The sequence below is a fragment of the Syngnathoides biaculeatus genome, chromosome 4 (genome assembly GCF_019802595.1).
Source record: "Syngnathoides biaculeatus isolate LvHL_M chromosome 4, ASM1980259v1, whole genome shotgun sequence".
Taxonomy (NCBI): domain Eukaryota; kingdom Metazoa; phylum Chordata; class Actinopteri; order Syngnathiformes; family Syngnathidae; genus Syngnathoides; species Syngnathoides biaculeatus.
The window spans coordinates 24,907,020-24,927,166 of NC_084643.1; the positions used below are offsets into that span (position 1 = coordinate 24,907,020).

Sequence of the window (20,147 nt, forward strand, 5' to 3'; positions counted from 1 at the left end):
TCACGATTCACATTAGCATGCTAGTGATTACCATTTAAGGTTGATAAATAAATAAATAAAACGCTAACTACCATTCAGCCCACTCATACATTATGTTGTCCATGACAAATCTAATAGTGCCTTAAAATTCTCAAATGCTCCGCTGTCATACAAGGGTACGTACAATCACATTGAAGTTATTGCCAATTTTGAACATACACATGCACATGTGGGAAGAGCAATAAGCTATCATTTTATTATTCTCGTCCTTTTTTAGGTACCAGACCAAAAATTCCTTTGTGCCCTAATGACTGACGACGAGCACAAATCTTCTATCCTCCTTCAACAGGTCGAGAAGTTCCATCTTTACTGCTCGTTAGCTGCTACTGTTACCATTGTTCACTGCCGCTAACCGCCATGTACCTTGGAAGGAAAAGAACGTTTGTGCAGCATCGTGGGCTTGAAATAAATTATTGTAACCTCTTCCAATGATAAACGCCTGGACATAAGTGTATTTATCTGACATTGATTGATAAAGTAACAAAACACGGCGACTGTGAGACGTAACTGAGGTTGTCAACAAACTCTCACTCTGATCTCCCGCCCCTTGATTGCTCACCCACGCATGGAAAAGTGAATTGTTGAAAGACTTCTAATATGTGTTTTAATGGATTTTCTTTTTTTAATGTTTAAGGGTAGAATATGGTTATTTGACCACATCAATTAAAAAATATATTGTTAAAATCCAGCGATGTAGAAATTTATCTGCAATATAAGCATCTTTTTTTAAATTTGTGATGGATTAAATCTGCGACAGGTAAACTACGATGTAGTGAGAGATTACTGAAATTGATTAAAATTTTTAAAATCAGGGAATTATTTTATGATACACATTTTAAAATTTTATTTTACTAAATAATTGAGTAATAAATTTAAAGAATTCAAATTGCACATACATTGAAGTATTATTTTATCTTGCATGGTTTCCATACATCAATCTATTTTCTTAGCCACTTATCCTCACAGGGGTCACGGAAGTGCTGGAGCCTATCCCAGCTGTCAACGGGCAGGAGGCGGGGTACACCCTGAACTGGATGCCAGCCAATCGCAGTCTTGCATGGTTTCTTAATACATTATTTGTTTCATTAAATACTATTTAAATTACAATGAAATGCATTCCATTAATTAGTTTTGAAATGCATGAAAAAAACCACATAGATAATCATTTTATAAACCAATGTATTTATTTTAGTAAAAAGCATGATTAATTATAAATAACGGAATATTAGTTGCAACTTTTTTGTTTGTAGATTATTGAGTGAAAATTCCTGATCTTTTTGACGACAAATGCACAATTTCAGTGCCACTCACCTTCAGGTCTCGGTGCACAACGCCCATTTGATGGCAGTGAAGCACGGCCTCCAGAATCTGCTGGATGCAGTGGCTGTATGCAAAAATATGCAAAAATGGAATAAAATGCCATTATAAGAAGAATTCAAATTAATATTGCATTTTATAAGTACTATTATTATGAATACCATGTATAGTGTTATTGTTAAAAATATATACTGTACAGTTTAAGGCAGAACTTTACTTACACTGTGCAAAAACACATTTCAGTTTTTGTCTCATTGTCTGAAATCAAATCAAGTCAGTCAAGATCACCAAAATTATTTCATTGTACTAAATGCCACATTAATGAGAGAGAGAATTTTACATTATTTTCTTCGAGGTCAAAACTTTACGTACATTTCCTTCATATCGAGTAGCATTTCTTTTGAACTCCATGACTGGGATCAAACGTTTTGGCTAACCTTCCACAAGCTTCTTGCAGTACTTTGCTGGAATTCTGGCCCATTCCTCCTGCCAGAACTGCTGTAACCGAGTCAGGTTTGTCGCTTGCCTTGCTCCCACACATATTTTCAGATTTCTCACAAACTTTTGATACAATTCAGATCAGTACTTTATGATGGCCACTCCAACACATCGACTGTGTTATCCTCAAGCCGCTTTTGAACCATTTTTGCAGTATTCTTTGGCTCATTATCCATTTGGAAGACCAGTTTGTAACCAAGTTTTAGTTTCCTGGTTGATCTCTTCAGATGTTGCTTTAATACCTCTACATAATATTCTTTCTTCATGAAGCCTTCTATTCTATGAATCGCTCAAGTTCCTGTTGCAGCAAAACAGCTGCACAACATGATGCTGCCACCGGCATGCTTCACAGTTGATATGGTGTTCTCAGGTCTACAAGTGACCCCTTTTTTCCTCCAGATGCAATGTTGGTCATTATGGTCAAACAGCTCCTCTTTAGTTTGATGAGACCACATGACATGTCTCCAGAAGTTAAGATCTTTGTCTTTGTGTCTTTTTGCAAACTGGAATCTAGCTTTTTATGCTTCTTTGGGAGTAATGGCTTCATTCTCGGTAAGTGGCCTTTCTGCCCATATCAGTGCAGGACTCGTTTCACTGTGGATAATGACACTTTCTTACCAGTTTCATTCATTTTCACAAGGTCTTTAGCTTGTGTTCTGGAGTTGATTTTCATATTTGGGACCAAACTCGTTCATCACTGAGACACAGAGCCCATCTCATTCCTCAGCAGTGTGATGGCTGGACATTCCCATGATGGTTATACTTGCATATAATTGTTTGAACAGATGAACGTGGCACCTTCAAGCATCATGAAATTGCACCCAAAAATGAGCCAGACTTGTGGACCACCACAATTCTTTCTCTGATTTCCTGGCCGATATTTTTTGTTATCCCATGATTTTAAACAAGGAAGCAGAGTGTTTGAAATGTGAACTTTAAAACAACCCCAGGTTCACCGTCCATTAACTCATGTGTTGTCAGTCAACCTATCAGGAGCTTCCAAAGCCATGACCTCATTATCAGGCCTTCCCCATATCCTTTAAAGACAGCGGAATTTTTGTGTATGTAAAATTTGACCTCAACAAAAACCATATTAAAGTCCCACAATAATGAGATGATCTCTCATTACTATTAAATAATTTTGGTGATCCCGACTGAACTGAACAGGAGAGGTTTAGTCTGATTTGACTTCAGACAATGAGACCAAAAAAAAAAAAAAAAAAAAAAATCAAACACGTGCTTTTGCACAGGGAACGTAAACTTTTGGTTAGCTGTATATCAAAGATAAAAGAGGTACCATTATTTTTTGATAAAACTAATTGCACAACATCTTATATTGCTATAATATTAGAATGATATACAATCATCCAAAAGTCTATTGCCACAACTAAACATATTTATGGAGTCAATACGATGCCTGGATGGATCAAGCCATGAGAGATGTCTACTGAAACACACACATGCATGCATGGACGCACGCGCGCGCACACACAGTGTTAAAATGGGGTGGACTAAAGCCAGGCCATCCATGTGGTTGCTGCACACTGAGACCTGAGACAGAATCCAGTCAGTCATTCAGTCTGTCTGTTCGTCTGTCCGTCCTTCCTTCCATCCGTCCATCCATCCATTCATTCATATTCACTGTTGCAGGGAACGTAATATCATTACTGTAAAGGTGAGGGCCATAAATTCCAATCCCATGTGTCTTTTCTAAAGGTCTACCTACAAATTCATGGCATCAGGATTAAAAACATCCGCATGAGAGGGAGTGGATGAAGAATTCAGCCCCGAAGCCACTTTCACTTGGGAAAATGAAATTTGGTCCACACGTCAATCACGAGTAGGCTCAGATGGCCCCACAAAAGGCAAAAAGGCTGCCATAGAGCAAACATTTTAGCTCAGTATCATTGTCTAAAATTATATATTCGAAGGGGAAATCCAGTGCTTTGCATGAAGAGTGTATCCAATAGGTCATGTAATATGTACCCTATTTCGACAATGTGATGTTAAATCCTCTGTCATTTAATTGTGTTTTGAGAAGATTTTTATCGACTATTACGAATTTTCAGGGGCGCTGCCATTTTCGTGAGTCACATGACCTACGTGCGCGGATGTGACGTGTACCGTGCAGCAAACAAAGGCTCGTTTACATGGGACACCATTTATGCCCAGCGCCGATTTCTCGTATTTATCCTCATCTGATGAAGAAATACCATTATCGGTTGATCGGGAAGATGGAGGAATACTTCCTTACAGATTTGAACTTATGGATGTAATTAATGTTGAATATTCAGATGGTTCTTGGGGCAGAATGACACTGAGTCTGACTACTCTGAGGCCTACACACGACATAGGTGCGTAAATAAAGGCCCCCAGGAGCTCCGGGCCGGCAGCCTCGGATGGTTATCCGGGCTGGAATGACGTGGAGTCTGACGAACAAGCTCTGGCAGCGGGCCACGAGCCGATCTTCCAGGCGGCGGAGGCCATTAGCCCCATACGCCAAATCTAGGCTAAAGGCCTCTGCTGCTGCCGAAGGCAGGCCGCAAGCTGCGGCGGCGGGCCGCGAACCGAGCTTCGACGCCCGGGGAGGCCGTTAGCCGAGCTTTGGTGGCGGCAGAGACCTTTAGCCTAGCTTCGGCGTTCGGAGCTCACGGCCTCCGCCACCTGGAAGCTCGGCTTGCGGCCCGCCGCCAGAGCTTGCTCGTCAAGTCCGCGTCATGCCAGTCCAAAGAACCATCCGCGGCTGTCGGCCTTGAGCTCCGGGGGCCTTTGTTTAGGCACTTATGTCCCGTGCGTAGGTCTCCAGAGTACTCAGACTCCGCGTCATTCTGCCCAAAGAACCATCCGAATATTTAGCATTTACAGCCACAGGTTCAAATCTGTAAGGAAGTATTCCTCCTTCTTCCCGATCAACCGATACTGCTAATTCTTCATCAGATGAGGATAGATCTGAGAAATCAGCGCTGGGCATAAATGGTGTCCCATGTAATCAAGCCTTTGTTGCGGCACGGTACACGGCACAGCCGCGCACATAGGTCATGTGACTCGTGAAAAATGCAGCGCCCCTGAAAATTCGTAATTGTTGATAAAAAAATATTCCCAAAACATTATTAAATGAGAGAGGATTTAACATCACATTGTCAAAATAGGGTACATAGAGGTATTACATGACCTATTGGATACACTGTTCATGGAAAGCACTGGATTTCCCCTTTAAGAAATTCAGTCAGATTCACTTAATATCTTAAATTTAAGTAAACCCAACCAAATAAAAGCCTCAAAAAGCGATGGCTTATACAACATGGGAAGTTTGTCATTTTGGTTAGAAGTGACCAATTCAGTGTCAATTTGTGTCATACAGAACCAAATTGTATCCCTTTGTGGTTTTAAAAAAAAACAAAAAAAGGTAATGTTTCATGTGGGTGTCGGGGTTAGCTGTTTAAGTGGGAAACACTGCTATTCGTTGAGGCATGGCATCTAGTATTAGAGCAGAGGAAGCTATTTGAGTACACATGCTAAATGGAACGCTTATGTATCAGTTGAAAGTGATTCAGAGAGGACGCGGCAAGCTGGTGGCAAGGTGTTTTTCCAATGCTACACGGAAAGAGATATGTGTGTGTGTGTGTGTGTGTGTGTGTGTGTGTGTGTGTGTGTGTGTGTGTGTGCACGCGCATGTGTGTGTGTAAGGACAAGGTGCAATGAGCGAGTGTAATGAGCAGAATATGTGACTAATGGCAAGCGCTCAGAGACACGCAGCCTGCAGGATTCACACCCACAGTGTCTAGTGAGTGGGAGGACTGAAAGAGAGCTTTACGTGTTGTGTGCGTGCGTGCACGTGTGCACGTGTGCTGGCGCGTCAACATGCACCCATCTCAATTTCTTAACTAGGAACAGTCCAGAAATCTTCCCATTGCACAGTCTAATCATTTTCTGTCCTCCTATTTATTAGGCATATTATATTGAATAGTATAAACGATTCAGACCATTCTTAGACAACAAAATAAGCCGTTTTGAGTGGTTTCCCAGGACTCCAAAACTCATCAAATTTAGCACGTATGTGTTTATATAGGTGAAAATGTATGTTTCTTAAAAGAAGAACTTGTCCTCCCGGAACATTTTGAAAATTCAGCTCTCAATGACAGTTTCAGTTAGCATGCCATGAGTAGACTGATTAAAAAAAAGTCTGAAGCACCCATATATGAAAAAACAGGAAGTCTGCCATTTTGGTTTGACGGGGCCATCTAGGGGTTATTTGGGCCATTTTTCCAGGTGACTATGACGATCTCACCCGACCGGAATATTTTATAAATTAATCCTTAACATTTTCACATTGCAAGAAGAAACTTGAAATGTTGTGTCTATCACCCACAGAAAAAGTTTCAAGATGTCATGTCATAAAAGACTGCCATTTTGGTTTGAACTACCTTGGGGTAATTTGACCATTTTTTCATAGGTCCTTCAAAGATGAATTCCTATTGGAATATCAAAATGAAAAATGAAAAGAAAAATCTTCAAAGACAGTTTCACATAGCAAAAAGAAACGTGGTCCTGTTTTTGCACATAGGGGTTAATAGTTGTTTTCTTTTTTTTTTATTTAAACAATGAATTAAAACAAAGACTACGTAAGCCACACATTTTTCCTCATTCTTTTTGAGACAGTAGGGTGAAAGCTGCACCTGGTTGCTAATGTGGATTTAATGGTTGGCAAGAATGAGGAAATGAAATGCCACTATTTTGAGTCTAAAGATCCCACTAGCAAAATATTGAAAAACAAAGAACTATGAACTACCTCATATTTGGAGTGATGAACTAAGTGCAACATTTTAATAATGAACTATTGAACTGAATTAGTTCATTTTTGGAACTTTGTACTAGTTCGCAGGGAAACTTTTAATTCCCAACACTGATCATGTATTACTGTATTTCACATCACATCACAGGTTCAAAAAAAATCTTCTGCCAGCCAATTTTGCTCTATATTGACTCATTACAGCTAAAATGGCTTAAAAATAGCCATAACGCAAATACAGTAATTATCCATATGCCCCCTACTGGAGTGAAAAAAAAACTTCAAGCACAGATTTAAGCGTATCAAACATTGACAATAAAGTGATTCCGTCAAAGCGCGATGGAAAACATTTCCAGGCTTGTGTGCATGCGAGTGTGTGTGTGCCCGACTAATTATCACTACTAATTAAAGTCCCACTTCCTGCTGATCTCCAAGGGAGAGAGGGTAGGTGGTGGGGAGGGAACTGGCCTTGATGACTGACATTAAGAAGAAAGGAGATGGGGGGGTGGGGGGGGAGAAGAGTTTAGTATCGCAGCTGCTACACTCAAAGATGACATTTGATTTGAAAAGCTTAAAACATATTAATGAAAAAATAACCAACATATTGGTTCAGTAGCCACCTGGATAAACCCCCAATTGTTTTTGGATGTTTGCATTTGCAAACGTTGGCATTTCTAAATGTTTGTGTTTTGATTGTTTGTATTTGAAGTTTTTGTGATTTTGAACATTTGTTTTTTTCAATTTTGTGTTTTGCAATGTATGTTTTCCATTTGTGGGTTTCTTTAACATTCCTGTTTTCTATTTTTTGCATTTTCTAAAGTACTGGTTTCCATTGTTGCATTTTCAAATATTAAATTCAAGCTTATGCTCCAAAAAAGAAATTATAATTTATAGGTTTTTATATACAGTACAGTGTATGTACAATGCAAACATGCTATGGCAGCATGCTTGTCTGCCTTCATTGTGGGACAAAGCACAATAAAACAAACATGTTTAATGAAGAGAGTGGTCCATCATCATGAAACCTAATGGAGCTGACTAATGGCACTAAGTGAACGATAATAAGTCCGTTGCACACTAATCAACGATGTGCGTTCGGTCTTCCTCTCTCTCTCAGTGCCAAGATTTAATCCATCAAAATATGCAGATTTGAATATTTGCAATCATGATTTAAGTGAGTTATTCATCATGTGGAAATTTGACACAATCTTTTTCTACGCCTGGATTTTTTTGCCTTCTTACTTTCACCAGCACTGTCTGGTGAAGTGTCACATTCACGCAATTGTACAGTACCTCCGCCGACTGTCTGTCAAGTGAGTCGAGTCTGTGAGTCAGTGACTAATGGTGGGAGGGAAATATAGAAAGCAGCATGGGTGGAAAAAAAGGAACACGTGGGAGCATTTAACCTAAACTTAGAGAAATGTGCCTTCTTGTACTGGAGAAAAAGGGAGGTATTTGGGGAATTTGAAGGAAAAGCAACTGTTATGAAAAATAAATGGTGAAATGTGACGTTAACGTGATGTCTTAACTGCTTGCATACAAATACACATAACCCCTGCCGATTCCTGGTTGGCAGCTAGGACCACAGTCACAGAGAAAAACCTTGGTAACTGTAATGGATTAAAATCCCACACTATGCTGTAATGGAATAAAATCCTGCAGTGCCCTAATGAAAGGAAGGCACATGTATAGGGCTGTCCGAAGGTTGTAATTAAACAAGTGAATGACTCAGACAATGATTGGGAGAAGGTGATGTGGGGAGATGTCAAAAACTTGAGCTGTTTGGAATCAATGAGACCTGCTGTGTTTGGAGTTAGGGGAATTCAAGCTGTGACCCAAGAACACCATCCCCACTGTCAACTATGGATATGGAAGTAAGATGCTTTGGTAGTGTTTGTCTGCAAAGGGCATATGTCAACTTCACTGTATCAAGGGATATACAGAATGAATGGTTCCTTGTACGGTGAAATCCTGAGTGACAACAACTTCCTCACAGCCAGAAAACTAAAAATGGGTCATGGATCGGATGCTTTCAGCATGAAGATAACCCAAACCACAGAGCCAAAAAAATGAAAGCGTGGCTAAAGAAGAAGCACATTAAGATCATGGAGTGGCCGAGCCAGTCTCTAGACCTAAATCCTGTCGAAAATCTAAGAAGCGAGCTGAAGCTTTAAGTTGCCAAGGCGCAGTCTCAAAACCTTGAGGATTTTGATAGGATCTGCAAAAAGGAGTGGTCCAATATTCTTCCCAACGTGTATGCAGAGCTGAAGATCAACTACAGGAAACATATGAATTCTGTACTGGCCAACAATGTACCGAGTAATATTTTGCTAGCAGGTCAGACAATAATTCCCCTCAATAAACTGTAAAATAATTTGAATCTTTTTCTCGATTTTATTTTTGATATTCTCTCCCTTCCCTTTTAAAATACACCAACCACTAAAATTATAGACCGTTCATGTCTTTCTTCGAGGGTCTTCTTTTCCTTTCGGCTTGTCCCGTAAGGGATTGCCACAGTGCGTCATTTTTTCCATGTGCACCTATCTACTGCATCTTCCTCTCTAACACCAAGTGCCCTCATGTCTTCCCTCACAACATCCATCAACCTTCTCTTTGGTTTTCCTCTCCCTCTTTTGCCTGCCAGCTCCATCCTCAGCCCCCTTCTACCAATATACTCACTCTCTCACTTCTGGACATGTCCAAACCATCAAAGTCTGCTCTCTCGAACCTTGTCTCCAAAGCATCCAAATTTGGATGTCCCTCTAATGAGCTCATTTCTAATTCTATCCAACCTGCTCACTCCTAAAGAGAACCTAAACATCTTCATTTCTGCTACCTCCAGCTCTCTTTCGTGTTGTCTCTTCAGTGCCACCGTCTCTAATCCGTACATCATGGCAGGCCTCACCACGGTTTTATAAACGTTGCCCTTCATTCTAGCAGAGACTCTTCTGTCTCATAACACACCAGACAACGTCCAGCAGCTGTCCCAATCTCCTTGGACCCATTTCTTCACTTTATTACCACATTCACCATTTTTGTGGATTGTTGACCCCAAGTATTTTGAGATCGTCCACCCTCGCTATCTCTTCTACATGGAGCCTCACTCTTCCCCCTCCAACACCCTCGCCACATTCACACACATATATTCTGTTTTACTTTGCTTTTACTAATCTTCATTCCTCTCCTTTCCAGTGCCTCCACCTTTCTAATAGTTCCAAAACCTGCTCCCTGCTTTCACTGCAGATAACAATATTATCTGTGAATATCATGGTCTAAGGGGATTCCAGTCTAACCTAATTTGTCAGCCTATCCATTACCACAGCAAACAGGAACGGGCTCAGAGCTGATCCCTGATTCAGTCCCACCTCCACCTTAAATTCTTCTGTCACACCTGTGGCACACTTCACCACTGTTCTGTTGCACTTATAAATGTCATGTGCTATTCTAACATATTTCTCTGCCACACCAGACTTGCGTATGCAGTACCACAGTTCCTCTTTTGGTACTCTGTCATAGGCTTTTTCTAGATCCACAAAGACACAATGTAGCTCCTTCTGACCTTTCCTGTTTTTTTCCATTAGCATCCTCATGGTAAATAATGCATCTGTGGCACTATATCTGGGCATGAAACTATACTGTTACTCGCAAATGCTTCTGTCATGAGCCTAGCCTGCACTCTTTCCCATAATTTTATTGTGTGGCCCATCAACTTTACTACTCCCTAGTTCCCAACTGTTCTTAAAAATGGGAACTAGCACACATTTCCTCCATTCTACAGGCATCTTCTCACCCACTTGTATTCTGTTGAAGATGGTCAAAAATTCCACAGCCACCTCTCCAAAATGCTTCCATACCTCCAAAGGTATGTCATCAATTTCTCCCTTACTAATCATTGCCACTTCCTGGTCCATCACACTTAATTCTTCTTCTCTTCCTTCTCTCAAGGGCCAGATCTGTTCCCCGGGCCTTTTGTTTGACACCTGAGCATTAGATGAACCCGCATATTCATTTTGCTAAGTTTTAAGCCAGATACCCTTCCTGATGCATCCCTCTGCATTCATCCAGGCTTGGGACTGGCCTACAGAGTGCACTACCATGTGCCCCCATCGGGCTGCATTTCTTTCTTAGAGGATAAACTTACAAAATCAGCGATGGATCAAATAATAATTCCTCTATTCCATATAGTTTTACCACCGACACAGGCTTTGAAAAGATTTTAACTTATTGAAACGTACTTTTTTAAAACACTATAAATGTATTTGAACACAAGAAAATAAACTGCAAGCATAAAATTAATAGAAAACAACTGTAGATATTGTAGTGTTTCTATACATTGATGTGCGTTTCAGAGGCGAAGCCTGGTTGGGTGGTATGTGCCGGTAATTTTGGTGAGTCAGCATCTGAGAGACTGGGTGTGAGCTGTGGCCAACAACAGCTTCTGCGTGAGTGTGCTTGGTGTGCGTTTCACTGTTCTCCTGATGTTCAATAAGCATTGGTGACTGTGACTCAGGTCACTGATTGTGTAGTGGTACATTTGCCTGACTTTGGTGTTTAGTTCTCGTTCAGTGATGGTGTGAATGTGAATGCAAATGGTTGTCCGTGTCTCCATGTGCCCGGTGACTGATTGGCAACCACTTCAGGGTGCAATCCGCCTTTCGCCTGAAGCCTGCTCGGATAGATGACCATAACCAGGATTAGCTGTGATGAAAATGGATGGATGGATGGATGGATGGACTGTGGCTCTCCTTTCCCACATGTTAGGGCATTACAATAACTGTGCGTATACTATACAGTGTTTTTAAGAAGTGTCTTGCATAAATCTCACGATAGCAGGGGCAGGAACTGCAATATTATCACTGTAAAAATAAAGTCACCTTGCCTATTGAAGCTGTTAAGACAAAATGGGGGCAGTGCATACAGCAGTGGTACTCTTAATTCACTCTCAAATAGTTTGCAATCTAAAGAAGTGAGGGGGGGGAAAAGTGGAGTTTTTGAAAGTGCAGTTCCTACCTGGCGTCGGCCTCACTGTAGTACTCTCGGGCTACGATGTCCTCAAACAATTCACCGCCAGTCACCCTGCATGATGACACCCACACACACACCACACACGCACACACACACGCATACAGATTAATACACATATATTAACACACACAAACTGTGTCTAATTTCTTTCTTCATCCCCTTCCCCAGCCCACATGGTAACCATGGAAACTGGAAGGGGATCACACAGAGAGATGGATGCAGTAGGCGTGGGAGTTGGTATGAGTATTTGGGGGGACATGGAAAAGAGTTATGTAATTGTATCGGTAGGAAAAAGAGGAGGAGGAGGAAGGAGGAGAGGAAAAGGAAAAGAGCAGAACAAGAGCAGAGATGAGAGGAACTGGGAAGGGGAAATGAGAGATCATAAAATAAGAAAAGCTATGAGATCCAACCATCCATTATCGATACCGCTCAAAATGAGATAAGGAAAAACGAGGAAAAGACTTGAAATGTGTTGACAAAACAAGAGGAGAAAAAACAAGAGAAACAAGGTGTGAAGGACAAACTGGGTGAAATGAGAGGAGCAATAATTGCCGGGAAAAATATGAGGAACAGGAAAGGCAACACGAAAAGGAAAAATAAGAAGTGCAAACAAGAGCAGAGGAAACAGGAGATGGGGAATGAGAAAGAGGTAACAAAAATGGGAAAATTATGAGAGGTAATGAGAAGAGGAGGCAGGAGTAAAAGAAAGGCGAGGAGAAGTAACAAGGTGGGGGGACAAGGATAGAGAAGACAAAGCAAAGCAAATTTATTTATATAGCATATTTCATTCACAAGTTGACTCAATGTGCTTTCCATAATTAAAAGGATTTAAATACAAAGAGATGAAACATTTAAAACAGGGAAAAAATAAAAATGACAACAAAGTATGTATATTAAAAGAAACATAAAAATACAATTTAAAAAGTATACAGTGCAAAAAAAACATTACAATTAGAAATTGGGAATTCCCTAAAAAGCGAGGAAAAAAATGAGAAATGATACAAAAGAAGAGTTTTCAGCCTGGTTTTAAAAACATTCCCACTTGGGGCTGAGCTCACCCTGTGTTGGCAACTTAATGCAATTTTGTGGAGCATAACAGCTAAATTTTGCTTCATCATGTTTGCTTTGGCCTCTGAACTCCACTATTTGACCTGAGTCTGTCGATCTCAGAGCTCGACTGGGTTTCTTTTCCATAAGGATTTATTTCATGTATTCAGGACCTAAACCATTTAGTGATTTACAGTATAGACCAGTAGTAGAACTTTGAAATATATTCTAAAGTTGACTGGAAGCCAGTGTAAAGACTAAAATCTGATTTCTTTGTTCTGGACAGAACCTGAGCTGCAGCATTCTGAATGAGCAGCAGCTGTTGAATCCTCTTTTTGGGGAGTCCAGTCAGAAGACCATTACAGTAGTCAAGTCTACTTGAGATAAAACCATGGATGAGCTTCGCCTGGTCTGCTTGATACATTCAAGTCTTCACTCTGTACATGTCCTTCAGATGTTAAAAGGCAGTTTTAGTAATTGTTCTCTTTTATTTATTGCCAAAAACAATTGTCTCAGTTTTGCTGTGGTTTAGTTAAAGAAACTTTTGGCTCATCCAGTTATTTATCTGCTTTGGACAGTGGCACAACACTTCAATTGAACTGTAGTCATCTGGAGACACTGCTAAATATAACTGCGTGTCATCTGCATAGCTATGATAGTCAAAATTAACGTATTGAAGAATTTGACCCAAGGGTAGCATATACAGGCTGAACAGAAGGGGTCCAAGAGCTAACCCTTGTGGGACCCCATGGGACATTGTCATTTGTTGAGATTGAGCACTTCCAAGACAACAAGGATTTGAAGTGCCAATGAGAAAGGAAAGAGAATGAAAGGAAGACAGAAAACAGGAAGAGAAGAAATTAGATAAGATGAAATAAAAGGAAACATGGTTCACCTCGACCGTTATTTTCCATGAAAGTAAAGATGTGACTTACAAGTCAAACAGCAGATAGTGGAACCCCTCTTCCGATATGCTGTCATGAAGACGAACTGCAAGGCAACACAAATACACAAGCAACAATCATCATCTTATAGTGTGTGTGTGTGTGTGTGTGTGTGTGTGTGTGTGTGTGTGTGTGTGTGTGTGTGAGCGTGCATACACGCATGTCCTCACCAATGTTGGGATGCTTGAGCAGGCGACAGATGCGAGCCTCTCGTTCCAGCTTCTGGTGATCTGACAAAAGAAAGACAAAGTCACAATTACAAAGGAAAGAAAAAAGACACCTTGTAATGGAGGCTACTTGAATTAATGCCGTTTTTAAAATAAGGATTACCACTGGCCACTGCAACTGTCCCTCAAACATGAGGACTGCCTCTTTACACCTTCTTTTTAAACTTTGTTTTCTTTAACTTTTTGAAAGCAAAACAACCAACTGCAAAACCTAAGAGGAAAATCGTACTCAAAGGTAAGGCGAGATATGTTTTACACACACATTTTTATCCCCATCTATTTCATTTGTCGAAAAGTGTAACACATCTATCAAACTCATTATTTTATGTAGCCTACAAAAGCAAGCCATGTGTGACAACTTCCATAATGCTTGCTAGAATCTGACCAAAAATTTCAAATTGATATACATAATACATAAATTACACCGAGATATTTTCATTTGTTGTTACAGAAAACATTTTTGCAGAAGCTTAAACAGTAGTTGAACAAACAATTATCCTTGACTCGTGATTTCAAAACTAGTTATGCATCAATTTGGTGTGCACTACATATGTAATTATATGATGAGGTGATTAAATAATTAGTCTATGGTTTCACAGTCATAACGGGCAAGCCCTCATTCTATGAGAAACAATAACTATAATGTGGCCCACAACAAAAATGAAACAAAATAAGAGCGGAACGGTGGTACAGCCGTAATGTGTTGAAGTTTACATGTTCTCCCCGTGCCTTTGTGGGTTTTCTTCAGGCATTCCGGTTTCCTCCCACATCAAAAAACTAAAGGATTCATTGGGGACTCTAAATTGCCCCAAGGTGTGATTGTGACTGTGACAGACGTCTGTCTCCATGTGCCCTGTGATTGGCTGGCAATCAGTTCAGGGTGTACCCCGCCCCCTGCCCCTGTTGTCGTTGTTTCAAAATAACTACTTGGCTACAATCAGCTGAAATGACAGTGTCAAAGACAGAACGTGTCATATCATCGTTACTTTGTTTGATGTATAAATACCACAAGATGACGGCAAAGCACTTCTAACCTAGAAGATCATAAAGCATCAGCACGATACATCAGGCGTGCTCAATGCGTCGATCGCGATCGAGGCAGTCTTGGTCGATCGCAGGACGGCGTGCCCAAAAAAAACAAAAAGACGTCAGACAATGTTCCCTCTAAACTGTGTGCGTGCGCAATTGTGCACAACTGATGCAGTCTCTTCGCAAATATTCTGCGTTGCGTGCAAAAAAAAAAGAAAAATTCAATACAAACTGAAAGTATAATATACAGCTATTCAGTTTGTGGAATTTTGTAATGTGATTCAATGAGTGAGGGATGACTGGTTGTTACAGCACAATTCACATATGTTCTGTAAAAAATGAAAAGAAGCCACTGGTTTCTTTTAGGCAGCACACAGAACGTTCTCTAACAATGACCGCTGCTCCGCCACACTTTATTTTTCCTACTGTATCTTACACCACCACCAAGTAGCAGGCACGTCTGTTCTTCAAAAAGGAGAAAATGTTATTCATAAATTATATTTAATATGATTGTAAGCCATTTTAACAGTATGCAGAGTTTGAATGTTAAATCTGCATTTGAATATGTCACATAAAAATTTGAATAATGATACATTATGTACAGCACATAAAATTCAACAAAATATTTTACCAATCAGATGGTCTTAAAAAAAACAAAAATTGAATGCAAATGTTTTGTACTTAAAAGTGAAATACAACTGAACTATACTTTACTGAAATAAAAGCACATTTAAGAGAGTGTAACATTATGCACGGTGTGAAAATTTAAATCAGTAATTGTTTTGCGTACTGCTAGAGGCAGCCCACCACTGATCGAGCATACTACAACGGATTATACGCTAGCACTAAGTGATGTGACATAACATATGGGCAAAAAAATATGCACACTAGCAATTTACACAAACACATTTAAGTCATTAAACCTACCAAATGTTTCATGTTAATTTTATTTTAGAGGGGAACTTTATCAAACTGAAAAAAAAAATACCTTGACAGCATGACAGAGTCAATGTTGTTATATTAAATCGATCACGGAGGACTTTGTCAAAGTCCCATCCAGCGTGACACTACAATGGTGTAACTTCACACGGGGCCTCAGGGAGCCAATCATTGGGGATTAGCTGTGAGCCTCCCGCTAATAGCGGCAGGATAATCTGGGATGGATTTGATCTCATTAAAAGATGCTCACTCCAATGACTTACACGGGGAGAGTGACATCACAGAGATGCGGGCACCCTCCCAGCCAACCTCCCGGTCTTTCTACCCCACCACCCGGGACGGTCCAAAAATGAACGCGGCCGCCCCATTTGTGTACACAAACAGCAAAAGCCTGTCAGTCAATTAGCACTTAATTGGCATGGAGGAAGATTCTGTGGCGCTGTTTTCGTTTACGGACTTTGTTTAATTATCTTTGCTAACATTAGCGGCCGCCGCAAGCTCAGGCTCTTTATTGGCAGTTGGAAAAAGGCACTTGATTAAAGCCGGTATTGATTAATCAGGCAGGATAACACACACAGAGGATCATCACACAACACAACCGTCAATACATGAAATAAATTTTTACATTTTTAAAATGAAATTTAAAATTGAATACTATATATATATATATATATAATATATATATATATATATATATATATATAAGTGCATATGTACTGTCATAATGTCAGGAAAATAATAAAATAACTTGCATCTAAATGGAAATAAAATAATGTAATAAAAAACACCAAACATAAAAACTTAAATCTAAAAACTAGAACTGTAACCTGTAAAAATAAAAAAGGTGTGTACATGTATAACATTAGAAAAATATATAAAAAAAAATAAAAACAACAAAATAAATGAAGTACAAAATCAGGTAGCTAATTATCCACAAAGATGGGATATTATGCATAATATCCATTCATCCATTTTCTGAGCTGCTTATCCTCACGAGGGTAGCAGGAGTTCTGGAGCCTATCCCAGATGTCATTGGGCAGGAGGCGGTGTATATCCTGAACTGGTTGCCAGCCAATCAGAGGGCACGTGGAGACAGACAACAGTCGCACTCACAATCACACCTAGGGGAAATTTAGAGTGTTCAATTAATGTTGCAGGTTTTTGGGATATGGGAGGAAATCAGAGCGCCTGGAGAAAACCCACACAGGCACGGGGTGAACATGCCACCTCCACACAGGCGCGGCAGGGATTTGAGCCTCAGACCTCAAAACTGTGAGCCAATGCTCTAAACAGTTGCCCCACCGTGCAGCCTTATGCGTATTAAAAAAAGGCTCAATATATACATGCATATTATAAATAAATTAAATAACGGGCATTCATTTTAAATGAGATTCTTTTAAATTAGGATGAAAAATGTAAATCTACATATATAAAATAATGTAAACAAACGTGAACAACATGACAACTAATGACAGTAATTCAAAATAAAATAAAAATTGGATAGTGAATTAAATGTTCTTAAATAGAATTTAAATGGGGGTTTATTATATTTTTTAAGTTAAGCGAAAATAAACATCTTTCAAATGAAAAGTGGTCAAAATTACAGTTCATCATACTTCCAATTGTAATTGAAAAAAATCTAGGGGGCCACAATGCAACACTGGGCCATTTCCAAGATGGGCATGCCCATGAAAGTGAGCTTCCACGCCTGCAAACCTGCAAAAAGCAAGGTTCATACATTGATAAAAGTCTCAAAAATTGACAAAAAGTTTTCTAATCCCAATTTGGTTATTTTGTATGTCAGTATAAGTGAATGTGATTGATCACCTTTCACGACATTGTGATACATTTTAACAGATATCCGGACTAGGACCACTTTTACTTTTTTAACTTTTTTTTTTCCTTATCCCTCTATGTTTATTTTCCTCCACGTTAACCTATTGATAAATTGACTCCAGTTATGTAGAGCTTCATCTCCATTATCACAGTGCCCAAAGTGCTTTACAAAGCCTCCCAATCACCCTTTGACACACACGTTCAAACGCCATTGGGTAGCGGCGGCCATGCGAGGCGCTGACAGGCCCACTGGTAGCAAATTAGGGTTTAGTGTCTTGCCCAAGGACACTTCGACACACGGCTAGTCTGAGCTGGAATTTCAACCAGCTACCCTTCTGTCACTGGACAACCCGTTCTACCTACTAATCCACACCCGACCTACAACCCATACAATCGTAACCAGGAAGTAACACATGAAACTAAAAGTTATGACAATACCTCAATTACTGATCAAAGTCCAAGCAATTGTATCCAATATGAATAAATGGATGGATAGAACTAATCATTGCCATACTGAAAATATCACTTTCCTGCTAAACCACACTAGTTCTCAGTGGCTCTGGTCAATATACTTGAAAAAAAAAAAATCTATTGAAAAATTTGAAGAAGCAAATTCAATGGGTAAGATTGATAGACTGCAGTTGGTAAAATACCACTAAACGACAAAACACTAAAATCATTAAATATACAACAGAGAAGCTAACATCACGTGACAGGAAAGGCTTACTTACCTCTGGCCGATAGCTTTTTGGTGTTGATGATTTTGGCCGCATATTCCTGTCCCGTGCATAGCTTCACGCATCTACGCACTACCGAAAAGGCACCCCTGCAACACAAAAACAAAATAAAAAATTATGCTACATATTCATTCACAAAAAAGTCATTTTTGAAGGAAAAGAAAATATTTGCAATGACTACAAATGTTTTTTTCTACAGATAAAAAGGGAATTTTTGAGAAAAACGTTGTATTTCTGATGCAAATGAGCCATATTTAGAAACTCAGTACCATACATATACACATCCACATTTTTAAGGTATTGTATATACATACATATATATTTTTTTTAAAAAAAAGTCATAATCTCTATAAATATTGATTTTAAAAAATGCCAGCCCAGTTTGTGAAACAAAATATAGTTTGTTGACTTCTACTTAAAATAGGAAACTAAAAATATCATCATATTTTATCATTTACAACTTGTCACGACGTCCAAAAATATTCACAATAATAATATTTCATTACAAATTGTGGCACTATTTTGCTGTTGAAATTTTTAAACGCGTGTGGTATTTTTCAGGGCAGTCATCCACAAAACGCACACACGAAAGCAGCCGCGGCGCGCGCACGTCGTCATGCGCACGCCCACGCATCCACATTGGCTGGCCCTGTGGAGCTCCGCGAGCGTCCCCCACGACACCCCCTCCCCCCCACACACACACACACACGCTGCCGAGGGACGACAGTCGCAGAGCTGGGGAAGGCTGTGTCCGGTTGTCACTCACTTGCCAAGTTCCTCATACAGCTGATACTCATCAGTGAATCTTGTACAGGTTGTCGTAGCCATGTTTCCTTCTTCTTCTTCGTTTCCTTCTTCTTTGCCTCCCCGCCCCCGGTAAAATGTCGTTTGTTGGCCGGTGGAGGAAAAAAAAAAACACGCGCACAACAAGTCCGCCCGGTAACCACTTGAAAAACAAAGTGATTTGTTCACCACTGGTGGAGGAGGCGAGGCCGAGTGACGGCGAGGTTTAATCGGAAAACACCGAGCCACGCACTGAAGGTTTCTCCCTCGCAGTCCCTCTCTCTCCTGGTTGACAGCGAGTTCGCTCGACCAGCCCTGATAGTCAAGTTAGCCATGCGAAGCTAGAACACACTTCCGGTTCCGATCTTCAGCTGTAACAAAATAAGATTGTGTGGGCTTTCCCATATATTTTTGAGTTTTCTTTGCGACCTTTATTAAAATGTATTTGTTTATTTATTTATTTATTTTACTTTTTGCACATTTACTCTTTTCTTTTACTTTTTTTTTCAACAAACAAACCTTACCTATTAATCTTAACAATGATAATAATCAGCAGGACCCGGACTAATTGTGTGTAACTGCAGGGTGGTCCCCGACTACAGAGGGGTTCACTTTACGCTCCCTATCCATTACACGATTTGTCTGTGTGTATTATTATTATTTTTCTAACGTAGCAGGTTTTTTTGTTTGCTTTTTTTTTTTACAGGGTATGAATCCGCATTATCTATGGTCTGTATCCTTCGTAGAAAGCCATAACACGTTGTGGCCGCGGGCAGCCCCACTGTTTAGCGCAGGTGACCCCAGTAAAAAACCTTTTAAAAAGGTGTGCCTACAGGTGCCTATTCATTAGAAGTGTGAAAAATATGAAATATATAAATAGATAAATGTTTTGGCTTCAAACAGGCTTTGATCTTTGGTGTCACTCTATAATACTGTA

At 39.9% G+C, this 20,147-nt stretch overlaps 1 protein-coding gene across 3 annotated transcripts in view; it reads right to left on the reverse strand.

Moving 5' to 3' along the window:
* The window catches only part of camk2b1 (calcium/calmodulin-dependent protein kinase (CaM kinase) II beta 1), a 62,942-nt gene extending 43,378 nt beyond the window's left edge, over positions 1-19,564 (reverse strand). For 2 of the 3 annotated variants that reach the window (XM_061816581.1, XM_061816578.1), the window contains exons 1-6: positions 19,194-19,564; positions 18,422-18,516; positions 13,830-13,889; positions 13,651-13,705; positions 11,654-11,719; positions 1,351-1,423 (exon numbers count right to left, since the gene is read on the reverse strand). In XM_061816581.1, the coding sequence (XP_061672565.1) occupies positions 1,351-1,423; positions 11,654-11,719; positions 13,651-13,705; positions 13,830-13,889; positions 18,422-18,516; positions 19,194-19,255 (411 nt within the window). In that variant the 5' untranslated portion in view covers positions 19,256-19,564. Of the gene's footprint in view, positions 1-1,350; positions 1,424-11,653; positions 11,720-13,650; positions 13,706-13,829; positions 13,890-18,421; positions 18,517-19,010; positions 19,141-19,193 lie in introns of those variants that run through there. The other variant, XM_061816580.1, reaches the window with a different exon arrangement.
* Positions 19,565-20,147: the final 583 nt, after the last annotated feature.